The sequence below is a fragment of the Aspergillus versicolor genome (assembly GCF_001890125.1).
Source record: "Aspergillus versicolor CBS 583.65 unplaced genomic scaffold ASPVEscaffold_1, whole genome shotgun sequence".
NCBI classification, from domain to species: Eukaryota; Fungi; Ascomycota; class Eurotiomycetes; order Eurotiales; family Aspergillaceae; genus Aspergillus; species Aspergillus versicolor.
In genome coordinates, this window is record NW_024467524.1 from 4,499,643 (window position 1) to 4,518,870 (window position 19,228).

At 48.6% G+C, this 19,228-nt stretch overlaps 1 protein-coding gene across 1 annotated transcript; it reads left to right on the plus strand.

Moving 5' to 3' along the window:
- Positions 1-102: 102 nt before the first annotated feature.
- Positions 103-19,138, plus strand: nrps1 (nonribosomal peptide synthase Pes1; the record flags this gene model as incomplete). The annotated part of the gene is made up of 7 exons (XM_040809673.1): positions 103-603; positions 661-1,077; positions 1,150-1,452; positions 1,500-14,060; positions 14,114-14,759; positions 14,812-16,415; positions 16,475-19,138. The coding sequence occupies 7 exons, from the start codon at positions 103-105 to the stop codon at positions 19,136-19,138; spliced, it is 18,696 nt and encodes a 6,231-aa protein (XP_040663271.1).
- Positions 19,139-19,228: the final 90 nt, after the last annotated feature.

Here is a 19,228-nt window from a genome sequence, read left to right on the forward strand (position 1 = left end):
GTAGATTGGCGTGCCTCGCTAACAACCACAAGCGGCCTTTCTCGACTTTCTCCCTTTCTTTAATAATTATACTTTGATTAATACTTTTAATTGACCTGAAAAATGGCCCAGCATGCGCGGTGTTGTCTACCTAGCTTCGGTACCACCTCTGATGGCCCTAAACGACCTGTTTCAATCAGAACAAGAACAACGCCTTCGCAAAATGCCAAGTTACTCTCCGCATTTGAGCATAAATCACTAGATTCATTACTGAAGACCGCGTGGGGCTTGCTGCTCTACCGATATACTGGTTTAGAAGATGTTTGCTTTGGCTATCAACACTACGGTTTTGGCGATGGCTCTTTGGGTCCCCATTTGTCAGATTCCGAAGGGTTGTTGGTGTGCAAGCTCACCATTGATGAGAGCGATACGATCAATACCCTCCTGAAGAAATTCCGGGAGAGAGGAGATCTCGAGAAAGTTGTTGGTATGGGTGGGGAGACCAATGCCAATGTCGATGATTATTCGCTATTCAACACTACCGTCATGGTACGGGTCTGCGGTGACCGCGCAAAAGCAGGGAATCCTGTACGACCAATGCTCCCGACTATTCTTCCAGAGGAGGTAAGTTGTCTGTGGGAATAGATGACCCTAAAATGATCGCCTGACATCTTTCTCTAGTGTGCTGCCCGTCTCCACGTCAAAGTATTGCAGGAAGACATCTGCATCTTTCTTGAATGGTGGAATACATTTAGCTCGGCGACACAGATGGAAAGTGTCGCTCGCCACTTTGAAAAGTTGCTCGACCAGATCCTCTCGGACGAGGACATTGCGGCTATTGACGCAGGCTGCTTCCTTGAACATGACTGGTCCCGGATTTGCGAGTTCAATTCCGTAATTCCCGAGGACTGTGATCAGTGTATCCACGAGGTCATACACGAAAAAGCACGCCTTCATCCACAGCGAGAAGCTGTATGTGCCTGGGATGGGAGCTTTACCTACGAAGAATTGGACTGCCATGCTACTAAGCTTGCGTCTCATTTGCAAGCGCACAATGTTGGTCCGGAGACTCGTGTCGCCCTCTGCTTTGATAAATCGGTGCGTTCGTTCTCTTCTATTCGAATGTGATTATTACCACAATATTAAATTGCTTTGCTAACGAGTCTATAGAAATGGAATATTGTGGCGATGCTGGGTGTTTTAAAGGCCGGCGGCGCATTTGTCCCCCTTGACCCAACTCACCCGACCTCTCGTCTGCGGTCCCTAATCGGCTCAGTGGAGGTCAAGATCATCCTTTGCTCTAGAAATAGAGAAGAGCTTTTGAGCACGGTAGCGGAGAACTTGATACCTTTGGATGAACAGTTCCTAGACGAGATATCTCCATCACCTGCTGGAGCTGTCCAGCAAAACGAAGTGAACAGCAATAACGCAGCCTACCTGATCTTTACTTCTGGATCAACTGGGCAGCCCAAAGTAAATCACTTACCATGTACGTTTGCATTCCAACTAATATCTTGTAGGGTACCTTGCTCGAGCATAGGGCCTTCGTCTCGGCCGCAATGTCCTATGGCCAGCCAATGGATATGGATTCCGAATGCCGGATATTGCAATTCGCAGCACACACATTCGACGCAAGTCTTTTCGAATCGATATCCCCGCTGATACATGGAGGCTGTGTATGTGTCCCGAGCGACAACGAGCGCCTGAACGACGTAATCCAGGCAATTAACAGGATGAGAGTCAACGTTGTCTGCCTAACACCGTCATTTGTGCGTTTCATCAACCCATCCAGCATTCCCGGGGTAAAGACCATTATCCTGGTCGGTGAAGCAATGTCCCGCGCAGACCTAGAAACGTGGTCCCATATCAAGCTTGTGAACGGTTACGGGCCCACAGAGAGTGCCGTCTGTGCTGCGATCAATACTGAAATCCACATGGCTTCTGACTGCCGCGATATCGGATTGCCCACAGGTGTGCACTTTTGGATCGTAAACCCAAATGATCACGATCAGCTTGTTCCGGTGGGAAGTCCCGGTGAATTGCTCCTTGAGGGGCCCACTCTTGCGCGGTGTTATATCAACAACCCGGAAAAGACGGACGAGGTCTTTATCTATAACCCTAAGTGGGCGCGGCAAGATTCCCGCGGCGATCGCAGGTTTTACAAGACGGGGGATTTGGTAAGATACAACTCTGATAAAGGCTCGCTAATTTTCATAGGGCGAAAAGATACGCAGATTAAACTTCATGGGCAGCGAATTGAATTGGGTGAGATTGAAAACAATATCAGCACTCTTCCCATGATCAAGCACTGCATAACATTCTTCTGCAAATCAGGATTCGCCAAGGGGAAGATTGTGGCCGTGATATCTTTACAGGGCAGATCATCTTCAAGTACTGAGACACTCAAGCTCTTAGAACAGCCGGAGAGGAATTCAGCTGTCGCGGAGGCTCGGGAAATACTGTTGAAAAGACTTCCGACTTACATGATTCCGTCCGTATGGCTATGCGCCGAATTCCTTCCACTACTACCCTCCGGGAAATTGAACAGAAAAGAGATCGTAAGCTGGGCAACCAATCAAACAGACAATCTCCAAAGCCAAGATGGGGAATCCAGCAATGACGAGCCTACACCAGCAACACAAGTCGAAGAAACGGTCGAGGACCGACTGATCTCAATATGGAGTCGCGTCCTCGCTACACCACGAAGCAAGATTAGCCTCGAAGACGGCTTTCTGGCTCTAGGTGGCGACTCCATAGCTGCCATAACTTGCATGGGCTACTGCAAGAAACAGGGCATGGGGGTTACCGTACAGGACATCCTGCAAAGCAGATCAATTCTAGACCTGGCAACTCGCGTAAAAGAGATCAGTCGGCCTATGGAATACCGAGAAGTGACTGAGCAACCATTTGACCTTTCACCTGTTCAGAAACTTCATTTCATGATCCGGGATGAGGGCCAGGGTTACTTTAATCAGGGAATTAGGACACGATTGAATCAGCGGATTAGTGTGAAGGATATGCGTCGCTCGATCGAAGTGATTGTTAAGAAGCATTCTATGTTGAGGTCTCGGCTTGTTGTTGATGCTGTGACTGAAGGTCTTCAACAGCGTATCACTGAAGATGTGGATTCGTCGTATCGATTACGCCTTCACAATATTGAAGAGGAGGCTCAGATTGATAGGGTTGTGGCCGATAGCCAGTTGTGCATCAACGCGGTAGAGGGGCCAGTATTGTCTGTGGATCTATTCTCCTCTGGGGATGACTATTTCCTATCCATGGTTGCTCATCATCTGGTCGTTGACATTGTATCTTGGAGGATTATCTTGGAGGACCTCGAAGACATCTTGCTTCATCCCGAAGAGGAGGCCCCCAATACCCAATCTCTCCCGTTCTCAACATGGTGTGGCTTGCAGGATGAGAGGACACATGCCCTGAGCGAAGATTTGGGAGATGTTACCACGCCCGATTTCGCTTATTGGGGAGTCGAAAACCAGGTGGTAACCTATGGAGATGTTACCTGCGAGACATTTGAGCTTGACCTGGATGATTCTCATTCGATACTAATGGGATGCCATAAAAGCCTAGGAACTGAACCAATTGATATCCTTCTAGCGTCGCTCATACACTCATTTGGCCAGACATTTATAGACCGGCTATTACCTGCGATTTTCAATGAAGGACATGGAAGAGAAGTCTGGGATCCTACTATTGATATATCTCGTACAGTTGGCTGGTTCACTACACTGTATCCCATCTCAATCGCGGGTCAAGTGCCGGATGACCCCGTTGGAACCGTCGTGCACGTCAAAGATCTTCGGAGGCGCGTCTCGGATAATGGAAGACAGCAATTTGCGAGTCGAATGTCTGCTCAAAGCCATCCTTGCCCGATGGAGCTAACCTTCAACTACGTTGGCCAACACCGCGATCTACAAAGACAGGATGGCCTGTTCCAGCTCATGAATCAAATGGCCGGTGAAACTGGTCAAGGCGGAGGCGCATCTGACTTTGGACGAGATACTCCTCGGTTTGCACTATTCGAGATTTCGGCTCTTGCTGTGAATGGGAGGATTCGCTTCATATTCTCTTTCAGCAAATATATGAAGCATCAAGAGACTATCCGGACGTGGATCGCTAGATGTGCGGACGTGCTCAGGTCTCTGGGAAAAACACTCCAGACTATTCCTGCGAAACCGACATTGAGTGACTTCCCGATTTTATCTTTGACTTACTCGCAGCTCGATAATATGCTGTTGAAGAAGCTACCGAGTATCGGAGTAAGCTCCCCGGAACTTATCGAGGATATCTACCCGTGTTCTCGTATGCAACAGGGCATATTACTTGCTCGATCTCGAGATAGCTCGTTGTATGCCGTTCACGACACGTACGAAGTATTAGGCCTTGAGGGCAAGCCTGATGCTGGTAAGCTTGTGGAGGCATGGAAATTCGTTATTTCCCGCCATGCGATGCTACGAACTTTGTTTGTAGAGAATCTGACCAGCCAAGATCTATTCTGCCAGGTGGTCTTGAAGCAATGTGAGCCATCTATAGTTCATTTGACTTGCTCAGACCATGGCGATGTGGTGTCGACATTCAACAGCCAACAGCCTGCAAATCACAACGGATATCAGCCACACCACCGCCTAACCGTTTGCGAGACACCAGGCGGCCGATTGTTCTTCAGAATAGAAATAAGTCACGCGGCTATGGATGGTGTGTCAATTGCAGTCATCCTGAGAGACCTGCAGCTCGCGTACGACGGAAAAGCCGATACCCATAAGCCACTGTTCAAGAACTATATGCATTATCTGCGCAATACTCCACAGGAAGCCAGTATTGAGTACTGGCGCAATTACCTGGCTGGAATTAAGCCTTGCCTCTTCCCGGCACTTACCGACGGCAAGAATGTTTCGCAGAAGCAGCTCAGAACTTTGCGATTAAACTTCGATTCTTTCCGTGAATTGCAGTCTATCTGTGAGAATAAAGCTCTGACCCTATCAACTGCTTTTACTGCCGCCTGGGGGCTCACAATTCGCCTCTTCTGCAACTCGGATGATGTGTGTTTTAGTTATATGACTTCTCTGAGAGATGCAATGGTTGAGGATATTGAGTCGATTGTCGGGCCTGTTATCAACCTTCTCGCCTGTCGAATGCAGATATCCAAAGATGAGCCACTCCGGGACATTCTGCAAAGGGTACAGAATGACTGCATGCAACAGCTGTCTCACAACAGCCTGTCATTCATCGACATCCAGCATGAACTCAAGCTATCCGACACAGCACTGCTCAATACCGGAATATCATACCAGAAGATGGCCAGGATGGAAACTCAACCATCTTCGAAAATAAGTTTTTCACGAGCCTGTACCATCCAGGATCCTGCTGAGTATCCGCTCTTCGTCAATGTCGTGGCCTCGGACAAGGCTGCGGAAATCGAGCTGAACTACTGGACGAACACATTATCAGATGAACAGGCTAGTAATGTATCCAGTGTATTCTTGAAATTGCTTGATGATATTGTTCGTCACCATGGAGATCAGGTTGACCGACTGGAAACCTTGAGCGAGTGGAATAAGCAGCGGATAAGGAAATGGAATAAACAACTTCCTGAAGAAACTGATATGCTTGTCCAAGATATCATTCGAGAAAATGCAGCCTCACAAGCCAACGCACCTGCTATTGTAGCCTGGGATGGAACTCTTACCTACACCGAACTTGAGCACCTGTCGTCGTGCCTGGCCACTTACCTCCTGCAACTTGGAGTGAGCACGGGGACTCTGGTGCCTATCCATTTCAACAAATCCATCTTGCAAGTTGTGGCTATATTGGCTATTCTGAAAGCCGGCGGTGTGTGTGTTCCAAGAGACAAGACCCAACCAGGGAGTAGTCTTGACAAATGGCTTATTGATAACGGTGCACACATCGCAGTTACGTCTCTCAATGGCGCTGAAGTGCTAGAGGGAATGTTCCCCGTTGTCCTGGCTATTGATAAGTCGATCGTTGAAGCCATGCCAAGTTCTAGCACCATCACCTTCAGCCAGGCACAGTCTTATGACGATGGCTATGTTGTCTTCGATGCCGATGGGTCGGCCGTGATTTTGGACCAACGCGCAATCGTGTCTCGAGCAGCATCTTTTGCGTCCGCAATAAATATGGGTTCTGGAACGAGAACATTTCAGTTTGCGCCCTACACGTCTGATATGTTTCTGCAGGAATTAATTGGTACATTTATGCATAGAGGCTCCGTTTGCATCCCCGAAAGTGGCTCCATCAACAAACTGACACACTCGATCAATGCGACGGACGCGAATTTCGCCAGCCTCACTCCGTCGGTAGCCTCTTTGCTTGATCCGTCAGAAATCCCGGGGATTCAAGTGTTGGTTCTTTTTGGGGAGCCTTCAACAAGAGACGTTCGGAAACTATGGTCAGAGAAAGTTCAGCTCCATTCTTTCCTAGGAACACTTGAGTGCTCTTTTACCTCCATCCAAGAAATCAAGTCAAATGACCTGGGTGAATTTATGACGATTAAAGCCAGCGCAGGTTGCTGTTCTTGGCTGGTTGATCCGTCCAATTCTGCCCGCCTGGTACCCGTGGGATGTGTTGGTGAGCTGGCCATCGAGGGTCCCGGAATCTCTCGCGGATATCTATGTGAAGAGGGACAAAAGCAGACAGCAAATAATTTCATTGAAAATGAAAGTGGGATTGCGACACACTCGCGCTTCCCAAGGGCCCGCCAGCAAATGTTCAAAACGGGATACTTGGCTCGTTACAACTCCGACGGATCACTGGAGTACCTCGGAAAGAAAGACGGCGAGATAAGCCAAAAGTCCCATATGATTGCTCTCCAGAGTGAACTGGTTCTTGATACAATGGAGTTGCCGGGCTATCGATGCACCGTCGAAGCAATTGATTTGGGGGTTGAAGAATACCCGGAGACCTGCGTTGTGCTTTTCATTCTCTCGACAGATGCGCAGCCAACGACGACGACGGAGAATACGACAGTAATTTCGCCGAAGACCAGCGAGTCACATCAGCTTATGACTAAACTTCATGCTCACCTGGCAGCTTCATTGCCTACCTACCAAACTCCCAGCCTGTACGTACCGGTGGTAGGGTTACCGTTAACCCCACTGGGAACAGTGAACCGTTCGCTACTCAAGGACGCAGTGCGAGCTCTTCCAATTGACTCACTACTAGAGTATGACGTGAAGAGGTTTGCGGAGTTCTGGCGCCACGAGTTAGAGAAACCGTCAGTTTCGGGGCAGCTCCTGCTGCAGCCATTTTCTACCCAAGGTTCTCCAGCTCCAAAGATGGTTGATAAGAGTATCAGGATATCGTGGGCCGGTGCCATACAGAAGTCGAGGGCAAGAGAATCATTACTTTGTGCCTGGGCCTTGGCAATCCACAGTTATACTCAATGTGATGATATCATTCTGGGCGAGTTATTGATGAGCACCGAAGGAAGCTCCCGAACAATAGTGCCTCGACGAGTTCGAGTAGACAAAACGGAGAGTATCACCGGGCTCCTTGAGCGCACATGCTCTTCTTTGACTGGATCTAAGCCTTTCGAGGCAGCATCGATTTCGTCAATAAGTCATTTAAACGCAGATACTTCCCGCGCCTGCAACTTTGAAACTGTGCTCTCTATCTCATCAGTGGGGGCAGATCGGCAAAAGAAGTACCTGGAGAGCCTAGAGGCAGAAGAAAATGTACACCCCGAGCTCCTCGTGTACCCACTCGTTGTTTTCTGTACTATCGAAGACACAGGTGTGCAGCTGGCCGCTCGCTATGACAATAGGGTTCTGTACCACTCTCAGGTTGAACAGGTACTGGAACTATTTGGCGAGTGTATAAATGGTTTTGGACCAACTATTGGGCTGAGGGAAAAGGTTGGCGATCTTGCCAAACGAGGCGAAAGCCTTCAAGCCTTTAATGACACGGTCAACTACTGGAAAGAATACTTAGCCGAGCTTCAGCCATGCCTATTCCCAACGGCCAATTTCAAAAAGGAACAAAGCAGATTTGGTTCGGAGGCACTAAAATTATCGAATGTGTCAATGATACAGGACGCATGCAAAGACCTATCGATTACCCCGAGCTACTTCCTTCAGACTGTATGGGCCTTGGTTCTTCGGTGCTACACTGGCATGGACGAAGTTTGCTTTGGCTACTATGTCACCGGCAGAAAGGCCTCTGTCGAGGTCTTACCTTGCCGACTTAAATTGAATGATGATCTCAAACTCCGAGATGTCTTACAGAAGAGAAAAGAAGATGTGGAGCGGACGCTGGGGTATCAGATGTCCCTTTTCGAAATCCAACGGGCCATCGGCTCGGAGAACTCTCCGATCTTCAATACGGCCTTAAGATATAGGAAGACTTCGACAGGAGTAGCAGATTCCAGCAACATTGTTTTTGGTCCGGCTTCAGATGAGCTAGATCGGTATCTTATCGTTGTTGACGTTAGCATGTCTGGGTCTGCAGCCAAGATCAACTTTGAATACCAGACAAGCAACATTTCGGCCAATGATATCGAAAATATTATCGATTGCTTTGAATGCACCCTTAACTCGGTCCTCACCCATGTTGAACAAGCTCGGTCTATTAGAGACGTGAAATTTCTTGGAGCGCGTTCTCGCCAACAAATGCGTGCGTGGAACGCAACCTTCCCTGAAATGCCGAAACAGTGCGCGCATACGGTTATCCAGCAGCAGACACTTGCACGGCCTTCAGCACCAGCGATCTGCTCTTGGGATGAGAACTTCACATATGCACAGCTGGATCTATTAACGACTAAGCTTGCTCACTACTTGATGGATCGAGGTGTTGGCCCGGAAGTCTTTGTTGGTTTGTGTTTCGAGAAATCAGCTTGGGCTATCATTGCACAAGTTGCTGTTCTAAAAGCCGGTGGTGCTTTTGCATCCTTAGATCCCGCGCACCCCGAAAACAGGCTGCAAGGCCTTGTTGCTGATATTGGTGCTCCGATTGTGCTGTGCTCCACTCTATATCTGGAGAAGGTATCCCGAGTATGTAAGGCTGCGCTAGATGTCAGTCAAAGTACATTGGACCAAATTCCAACTCCATCAAACGTCAAGCCACCCCCGATTTTGAGCGTAAATAATGCAGCCTACGCAATCTCCACATCTGGAACAACTGGAAAACCTAAAGTGACCGTCCTTGAACACGCTGCACTTGGGGTAGCCTCGGTGTCTTTCGCTGACAGATTTGGGATGGGCACAGGGACTCGTGTGATACAATTCTCAAGCTACACCTTTGATGTGAGCATATTTGAAACGATAATTATCCTCATGACGGGCGGCTGTGTATGCGTTCCCAGTGATGAAGAACGTCTGAACGACTTGTCAGGCGCAATTACGAGAATGGGAGCGAACCTGATAAGCTGCACTCCATCTGTCACCAGTACACTGGACCCAAGCAATGTTCCGACATTGAAAACTATTATAAACGGAGGCGAGAAATTAACTGAAAGTCAGATCACCCGTTGGTCAGGCAGACGAATGTTCAACGCATACGGGCCTTCCGAAGCTACGGTCATTGCCACCACAAGCCTGAAAATAGACCAGGATGGAATACGGCTGGACGATGACAGCAACTCTATTGGTACTGCCGTGTGCGGAAGAGCTTGGATTGTTGATCCCCATAATCATAATCGACTCCTTCCTGTCGGGGCTGTAGGAGAACTAGTCCTGGAAGGGTACAACATCGCTCGTGGTTATCTCAACAATGTCAAGAAAACGGAAGAGGTGTTCATCACCGAGCCTCAGTGGTGTCGCACTGAAGGGATGGGAAGTGTGTTTAGGTGCACTGGACGAATGTATCGGACCGGTGATCTGGTCCGTTATAAATCCGACGGAAATATCTGCTTCATCTCTCGCATGGACACGCAGGTAAAGCTTAATGGCCAGCGCATCGAATTGGAGGAGATTGAACAGCAATGTGCCACATTATCACCAGCTAATACACAGGTGGCGGTCGACATCGTGGTACCAGAATCAAAAGCTGTCGCGAAAACACTCGCTGCTTTCTTTACTACTGAGGCACACCCAGCTCTGGAAGAGGACGTGTCCGCAAGCGTGCTACTTGGTTTATCTGATTCCACCCAAAAGTCAATAAGGAAGCTTCACAGCTCTTTGAGCCAGGTTCTGCCGCAGGTTATGATACCTAAGCTCTATTTCCCCGTCCGATATCTACCTCTGGGTACGACTGGCAAGCTTGATCGCAAAGGACTCCGAAACATGGTCCAGGCCCTTTCCAGAGACCAGTTGAAGCCTTACATGATCTCGAACTCTGGATCTGGCCGGGAGATAGAGCAAGCAGCAGAATCGACACTCCGGGATCTATGGGCAGAGGTTCTGGAGGTTGAGCCAGGCTCCATTAGTGCGGAGGATAGCTTTTTCGGATTAGGCGGCGATTCCTTTTCCGCGATGAAGCTAGTGGGAGCCGCGAGGTCCCAGGATATTTATTTGACGGTTGCCCAGATATACGAACATCCCGTCCTAACAGACATGATCGGGTGCTGCGAGAACGCTGAAGAGACCGTGGAACAACCAGACCTTGAGAAATTCAGCCTTGCCCCTCAATCGGTACCATTGCATGATACTATACACGAAGTCTCTGACAAATGTGGCGTTGCTGAAGATGCCCTATCTGATATTTACCCTTGCAGCCCAGTGCAGGAAGGTTTGCTTACGCTCTCAATTCAACATCGTGGGGCTTATGTTGCACGGTCCATTTATCGACTCGCGAACAATGTTGATATTGAGAAATTCAAAACCACCTGGCAGCAGGTTGCTGACGAGTTTGATATCCTCCGGACTCGAATTGTCCACGTTGAGGATGCTGGTTTCCTCCAAGTCGTCCTGAAAAGGGAGCGGATTTCCTGGACCCTTGAGACAACGCTTGATGATTCAAATGATGATCCCATGAGCAACGATGGAGGCCTCCTGGCCAAGTACGCAATTGTTCAACTTGGACCCTCCGTGCGTTACTTTGTTTGGACAGTCAACCATGCCCTGTATGACGGGTGGAACATCCCACGCATTTTGAAGAGGGCCGAGGACATCTACTCTGGCTCTCCAGGCAAGAATTTAACAGTTTCGTATAAGCACTTTATTCACCATCTACTCCAGCGTGATATATCGCAATCGGACGAGTTCTGGAAATCATATCTGGGCGGCCTATGCTGTGAGCACTTTCCCGCGCAGCAAAGCAAGGAACCGAGTTCCTCTGGGGCTGCAGGCATTCATCTCAGAAGTCTAGATATTTCAAGGACAACCGGGGTTGCTGACACCACCATTCCCGAACTAATTCGTGCTGCATGGGCCATCGTGCTTTCGGTGCACACCGGGTCTGATGACGTCTGCTTCGGTGAAACCCTAATGGGTAGGAATATTGATATGGCAGGAGTCACGGACGTTGCAGGACCCGTGTTGACAACAGTTCCTATGCGCATACGAGTGGGCACCAAGCTTCCATTGGTCCAATATCTGTACGATGTGCGACAAATGACAACAGCTATGATACCTCATCAACACCACGGTCTTCAGAGGATACAGAAACTCAGCGGGGACGCAGCACTGGCGTGCAATTTCCAGAACCTGCTTGTGATACAGTCTGACAGCGGCCAGCTCAACCAAAATATATGGAGCTCGGAGAACCAGCAGACTCGAGGAGACTTTTTCACTCATCCTCTCGTTGTACAATGCCAAATATCCGGTTCAACGCTAAATATCCAAGTCCATCACGATGAACTGGTTCTCGACAATTGGCAAGCAGAAAGGCTGATAGGGCGGTTCAGCTTTGTTCTCGAGCAGCTTCTTAAGGTTCCTCGAAGCAGTTCACTCATGGTAGGCGGCATTGATGTCACCAGTCCTTTGGATAAAAAGGATATTGCCAAATGGAACCAACGACAGGTGCCATGTATCAACAAGTGTGTCCATGACATTATCCGGGAGCATTCTCTCTCACAACCACAAGCGCCTTCCATTTGCTCATGGGATGGGAACCTTAACTATCGGGAAATGTTTGAACTTGCCTCCTCCTTCGCGGAATACCTGGTATCTTCTGGAGTAGGTCCGGAAACTTTTGTCCCAATCTGTGTGGACAAGTCTCTTTGGGCAATAATCACAATACTAAGCGTCCTTCTGGCGGGAGGAGCCTTTGTTCCGCTCGACCCTTCGCATCCGACCTCGAGGCACAAAGAGATCCTGGAAGAGATAGAGGCAGATATCATACTCTGTTCTCCACATTTACGCAACCGCTATCTAGGCTCTGTTGGCACAATTGTCCCTGTGAGCAGAGACACCATCACGGCCTACGCTGCTGTCACAGCCAACAAGAACTCGCGCTCCAGCCTTTCGCCATCCAATATGGCATATGCGATATTTACTTCAGGCAGTACAGGCCGTCCTAAAGGGATAGTAATTGACCACCGCGCATTATGCAGCAGTATCATGGGCTTTGCTTCTGTTATGCATCTGAACAAGGACTCCAGAGTATTCCAATTTGCGTCCCTTACCTTCGACGCGGCCATATTAGAGGTTCTCGGAACTCTAATGCTGGGTGGCTGCATCTGTGTTCCAAGTGATGATGAACGATTGAACGATATTCCAGGAGCAATGCAACGAATGAATGTCTCATGGACGTTCTTGACGCCTTCTGTCGCCTCTATCCTTGAACCATCATCTGTACCCTCCTTGAAAGTCCTTTCCTGCGGAGGGGAAGCACTATCTCGCGAAGTGGTAATGAAATGGGGAAACAGACTGAAGTTCCTTGGAGGCTATGGTCCTACTGAAACAGTCGTATTTGCAGTTGTGAACAACGACTTTGTCAACCATGGCTTCTCCTGTATCGGCTATGGAATCCCGTGCACTTTAACTTGGATAGTTGATCCTGAGGACCATCACCGACTGATGCCTTTGGGGACGGTTGGCGAACTTGCATTAGAAGGGCCGGCTCTTGCAAGGGAATATCTCAACAATCCTACGAAGACAGCGGACACTTTTGTCAATGAACCTGCTTGGACCAAGGACTTTCCAAGCTCATTGTCTTCTCCTAGGAGAATCTACAAGACTGGCGACCTTGTTAAGTATAATCCCGATGGATCGATAGAGTATATTGGCCGCAAGGATCACCAGGTCAAGCTTCATGGACAGCGTATGGAGCTCGGGGAGATCGAACATCGCTTGCTTGAAAGCCAGAATGTTCGAAGTGCAGTTGTCATTCTTCCTCATACTGGTCCCCTCCGACAGAAGCTAGCTGCAGTTATTTCTCTTAAGTCACTGGCAGGTGACTCAACCACAATTACAACAGGAGCCTGCGAGCTGGTGAGCCAAAGGGACATGTTGGGAGGCGGACATCAGGAAGCCAAGGCAATCCAAAAGAGCATCGAAGCGCAACTGCCTCATTACATGGTCCCACAAGTTTGGGCAGTTGTTAAAAGCATTCCGATGCTTGTTTCTGGAAAATTGGACAGGAAGAGAGTCACAAGTTGGCTTGAGCAACTTGAGGACTCCGTATACGATCGGATGATGCGGGACTACGACGATGCGAGTCATGACATTATGGAGGGGAAAGTGCAAGAAAATGAAGATGAAGCCCCCGCACTTCTTCGAGAGATCTTTTCCCAGGTCTTAAATCTACCGTTGCACAAGATCGATACAAGCCGTTCATTTATCTATCTTGGTGGGGACAGCATCACCGGAATGGCGGTGGTATCAAAAGCGCGTAAGCGTGGATTAAATCTACCTCTCAACCGTATTCTCCAAAGCAAATCCATTGCTGAGCTTTCTACAAGCCTTGGGGCTAAGCCACGCCAAGTCAAGTCTGAGGGAGATTCAAGCGGTGCCTTTCAACTGTCTCCAATTCAAAAGCTATTCTTCCGCTCATCGCCTGCCGTACCCAAGAACATTGGGCGGTTTAACCAGAGCATGACTGTTAGCCTCAAGCAGAGAGTGCAACCAAGTGTACTGGAGAATGCTTTACGGGCTGTTGTCCAAAAGCACCCCATGCTTAGGGCACGCTTCGTCAAGTCCAAGGAAGGAGCATGGCACCAAGTTGTTACAAACGTGCGTACAACTCCTTGTATATTCTTGCTTTGAAACTAATTATACTGATACAGGAGATTGATCCATCTTACAAATTTCGAACTCACTCTGTCAAAAACTCCAATGAGATGTTAAGCGGAATCGCAGATACTCAATGCTCTTTGGACGTTGAGACAGGACCTGTATGTGCTGCAGACCTCTTCGAAAAGAACGGCCAGCAAGTTCTATTTTTGGTAGCGAGTCATCTGTGCGTGGATGTCGTCTCCTGGCGCATCGTTCTTCAGGAGCTTGAAGATTTCGTTCGCACTGGGTCACTATCTTCCGATGCACCGCTTTCATTCCAATCCTGGTGCAATGTACAACGTGAGAGCAGCAAAACCACCAAGTCCGTCGAAGTTCCCTGCGAATTGCCCAACATTGGTTACTGGGGCATGACTCAAGTGCCCAACAACTATGGACAAGTCAAGATGCAAAGTTTCACTTTGGACAAACAAACCACTGCATTTATTTCCGGGAAATGCCACGAAATCCTTCGAACCGAGACAATTGAGGTTTTGCTTACTGCTGTTCTTCAATCGTTCAGCCGCATCTTTACCGATAGAAATGCTCCCACGATCTATAATGAAGGTCATGGGCGTGAAGCTTGGGATTCTTCTGACCCTTCTGGAACAGTTGGTTGGTTTACCACTCTAAACCCCATACGTGCTCAAACGCGTTCAGGTAAGTTAACCACATGGTTAAGCAAATTAATTGTTAGTACTAATTGGTATAGATCTTCTCGAAACGATGAAGCGTGTTAAAGACACACGGCGTCAGATTGCTGCGCTCAGTCGCACTTTCTTCGCACAGGATGTTCTCCACAACAATAGCAACAAATTTCCTGTACCACTTGAGATCCTCTTCAACTACCTCGGCAAGCTTCAGCAGCTGGAACACGATGAATCAATTTTCCAGCACTACGGCGATTTGTTCAACGCCGAGACGATGGATTCCGCTGGGGATATGGGATCTGAGACACCGAGATTCTCCCTCTTCGAGATCACCGCGGTGATAATAAAGGAGCAACTACATGTCTCATTCACCTACAATCGCACTATGCACCACCAGGCCCGAATCCAGGCCTGGATGACCGAGTGTAAACGCGTTCTCGAAATCGATATGCCCAACCTCAGGAACGTTACATCGGAGCCTACACTGAGCGATTATCCTTTACTCCCCATAACATACGATGGGTTGAAAGATCTTACCGAGAATACGCTTCCGAGACTTGATATATCACACTGGGACCAGGTGGAAGACATATACCCCTGCTCTCCGATCCAGGAGGGTATCCTCCTCAGCCAGCTCCGTGATCCGCACGAGTATATCTTCAATGTAATTTTTGAGATGCGATGCTCCCGAGAAAAGAAAATTGATTTAATGAAACTGAGAAACGCTTGGTTGATGGTTGTCTCACGTCACCCTATCCTGAGAACAGCTTTCGTTGACAGCAGCTGCAAAGGCGAGTCCTTCGACCAAATAGTGGTCAAGGGAGCGAGGGAGACAATAGTGGAAATTGAGTGTGACGATTCGTCTGCGCTCAGCAAACTCGACACCATCAGTCTTCGGGACTGCGACAAGTCCACAAAACTCTATCATCAGCTGGTCTTCTGCAGAACATCTACTGGGAGAATACTAGTGAAGTTTGAACTGAATCACCTCATTGTTGACGGTGGATCTTTTTCAATTCTAATGCGGGAGCTGGCGTTAGCCTACAGAAATCAACTTCCACCAGGATCAGGGCCATTATTTAGCGACTATATCAAATACCTCAGGGGAGAATCCTCTGTCCAAGCCCTGAAATACTGGAAGAGGCGCCTCGCCGGTGCCCGTCCGTGTCATTTGCCAGTTGCTACGGGTAAGGACGGTGCCCACCAACTAGGTACTCGCATGGTGCCATTTGGTAGGTTCGCCGAGCTTCAACGTTTTTGTGAGACGAATTCGATCACTCTTGCAAACCTAGTACTTGCAGTATGGGCAATATTCCTGCGCAGTTATACACATTCTGACGATGTCTGTTTCGGATACCCATCCACCGGCCGTGACTTGCCCGTTTCCGGGATCCAGGATGCGGTGGGTATCTTCATCAACAACATTTGCTGCCGAGTCAAGTTCCAGTCGGGTCAGACGCTACTCGGTCTCTCCAAGTCTGTGCAAGAAGATCATATCAATAGCCTTGCCTATCAACACGCTTCGCTCGCAGAGATACAACATGCACTTGGTAGACAAGGCAAGCCTCTGTTTAACACTTGTATCTCCATACAAAATCACTCAGCTGATAAGGTTGAGATTGCGGGAATCGCATATGAATTCCAAAAGGCGCACGATCCTTGCGAGGTTAGTTCCATCAACAATACATCGTATAGACGTCTGCATACTAATTCCCGGATTTTTAGTACCCGCTTACTGCCAATGTTCAGACTGCACGAGGCCATGAGGGGATCTTGCTGAGATACTGGGCTAATGCCATCACAGAGGCAGAAGCAGCCACTTTTGCCGGTACTGTTGCGAGGATCCTCACCTATTTTGCGGAAGGCCCCTCCACGCCAATTTCAAGTCTGGAGATCGGAGTGAAAGAGAATATTAGGGTTACAGAGCATCTTATAGACCAGGACTCACTTGAAAAGATTGTTGATGAACGTATCAAGGTCATTATCAAGCAGATGCTCGGTGACAGCAAACTCGCATCGTCTCTGGTCAAAACCCACGACGAAGGTCTATCAAGAAATATCCGTGATAATATCGAGAACTCACTTCAAATCTCAGCTGTTGCGAGGGAAATGACGCCTTCAGAGTCCATGCAAACACTTACCCCAGACGACAAAGTTTCGACCACCATCGAGAATCAGCTTTGGAGAATTTGGAGCATGACATTAGGACTGCCACCACACCCCATAAAGTACCAAGACAGCTTCTTCAAGCTAGGTGGTGACAGCATCACGGCCATGAAAATGGTTCGCGCTGCACGAGATGAAGGAATAAAATTGAGCGTTGGTGATGTGTTTCAGCACCCTGTGTTTGAAACATTGGCATCTTTAATCAATGGCAGGGCGAAGCCAGTGACATCAAACCTCATGGCCAAACATGTGGAGAATATGGACAATATGAAGAACATTCAGACTATGGAGAAGCTGGCTGAAGATAGGCCTATACTACCAAGAATCGAATCCTCCCAGGAACTATCCATCTTGAGGCCGATCGAGCTTGATGAAACGTCCCTGCGTGCGGCAATCTGTCCCAAGATTGGTGTATTCAAAGGGGGCATAGTCGATGTTTTGCCTGTCACAGATTTCCAATCTCTCTCCCTCGCAGCGACAATGTTTGAGTCAAGATGGATGCTAAACTATTTCTACCTCGATGGAAAGGGTTCGTTGGACATCCGGAGGTTGAGGGAAAGTTTCCTCCGCGTCGTTGACGCTTTCGACATTCTCAGGACAGTCTTCATAAGCTTTCATGGACAATTTTTCCAGGTTGTCCTGCGCAAGATTCGTCCTGATATTTTTGTCCATGAAACAGAGCAGGGTTTAGACGAATATACTAAGTCCTTGCAGCAGCGAGATCGGAGCGAGCCTCCAGGGCAAGGGGTGCAATATGTGCAGTTTTATGTCGTCAGAAAAGTCAACAGTGACGAACACCGAATCCTCATACGCATGTCGCATGCTCAATTTGATGGTGTTTGCCTATCAAAAATCATGACTGCTATTAAAATGGCCTACGAAGGAAGCCCTGTTTCACCTTCGTCTTTCTTGGGTTATATGCGACTCCTACCTGGAACAATTACACCTGAACACTACCAACACTGGAGTACTTTGCTCAAGGGGTCGAGGATGACAGAGATTGTGCAGCGAGACAGGCCAAATACATTCCAACATATAGGTGGCTTTGCGGAACAAAAGAAGGTTATAGAGATTCCCTCTACTGCAACAGAGAGTGTCACTATCGCCACTGTAATGCAATCTGCATGGGCTGTCACCCTTGCCAAATTGTGTGCCCAGGATGATGTCGTCTTCGGCCTCACTGTCAGCGGAAGAAATGCAGTTCCTGGGGTCGAAAACACCGTAGGACCATGTCTGAACCACATCCCTATTAGGGTTAGGTTCAAGGATCGCTGGACTGCACTGGACCTGTTCCGCTTCCTCCAGGACCAGCAAGTAGCGAATATGGCCTACGAATCCTTGGGCTTCAGGGAGATTGCCAGGTACTGCACAGACTGGCCAGAGTCGACGTACTTCACCACATCCATATTGCACCAGAATGTCGACTATGAAGGGGAAATGCATCTTGACAACAACCCCTACAGGATGGGTGGCGTGGGTGTCATTGACAATTTCACCGACCTCACACTCTTTTCTAAACCGGTAGCTGGCCAACCCAGCCAACTCACCGTTTCCCTGGGATACTCGCTCAAAGGACCTATGCATCCCAGCTTCGTTTCAACAGTCCTTGATATGGTCTGCGACACAGCACAGAGCTTTGTCGCAAACCCCAACGTTGCACTTCCTTCTCCATCCACGCTCCGCTCCCTACCTCCGCAGCGCGTTAAAGATATCCCCGCCATCTCAGGTAGCGACAGCTACCTTCTTTCTTCATTAAATAACCGCAGTCTATCAGAGATCCTAGCACACTCTGACCTCATTACCCGCATCTGGCAGCAAGTCCTGCCGACCAAATCAAGTGCGAGCAAACCACAAACACCATTCCAGCTCGACTCCTCTTTTTTCAGACTTGGCGGAGACATTGTGAGCATGGCACAGGTTGTTTGGATCCTAGAGCAAGAAACTGGCCTGCATATCCGCCTTGAAGACCTTCTGGCACACTCGACGTTCCTTGGCCATATGGCCGTACTGGCTTTCAATCTCGCTGGCCCTGATGCGGGATCCGAGAACTCTTCAGACGTCGCGCCAGCCTATGTCCCTGCCGATGTGTCGAAGACAATGTCCCTTCCGGCACAGGAAGTATTGCCCATTATTCCTGTTAAGGGCGAATGGAGTGCCCTGGACAGGGCTAGACTTTTAGCGAAGAAAATCACCAAGCTTGGTGGCTTGTCTGCGCGTGCGTGATCACTGCCTTTCTCTCACTATATTTGTTTTATTATATCATCCATTTGTTTCATTTCTATTTGTTTTACCATGCCTGTCCTTAATTAACTT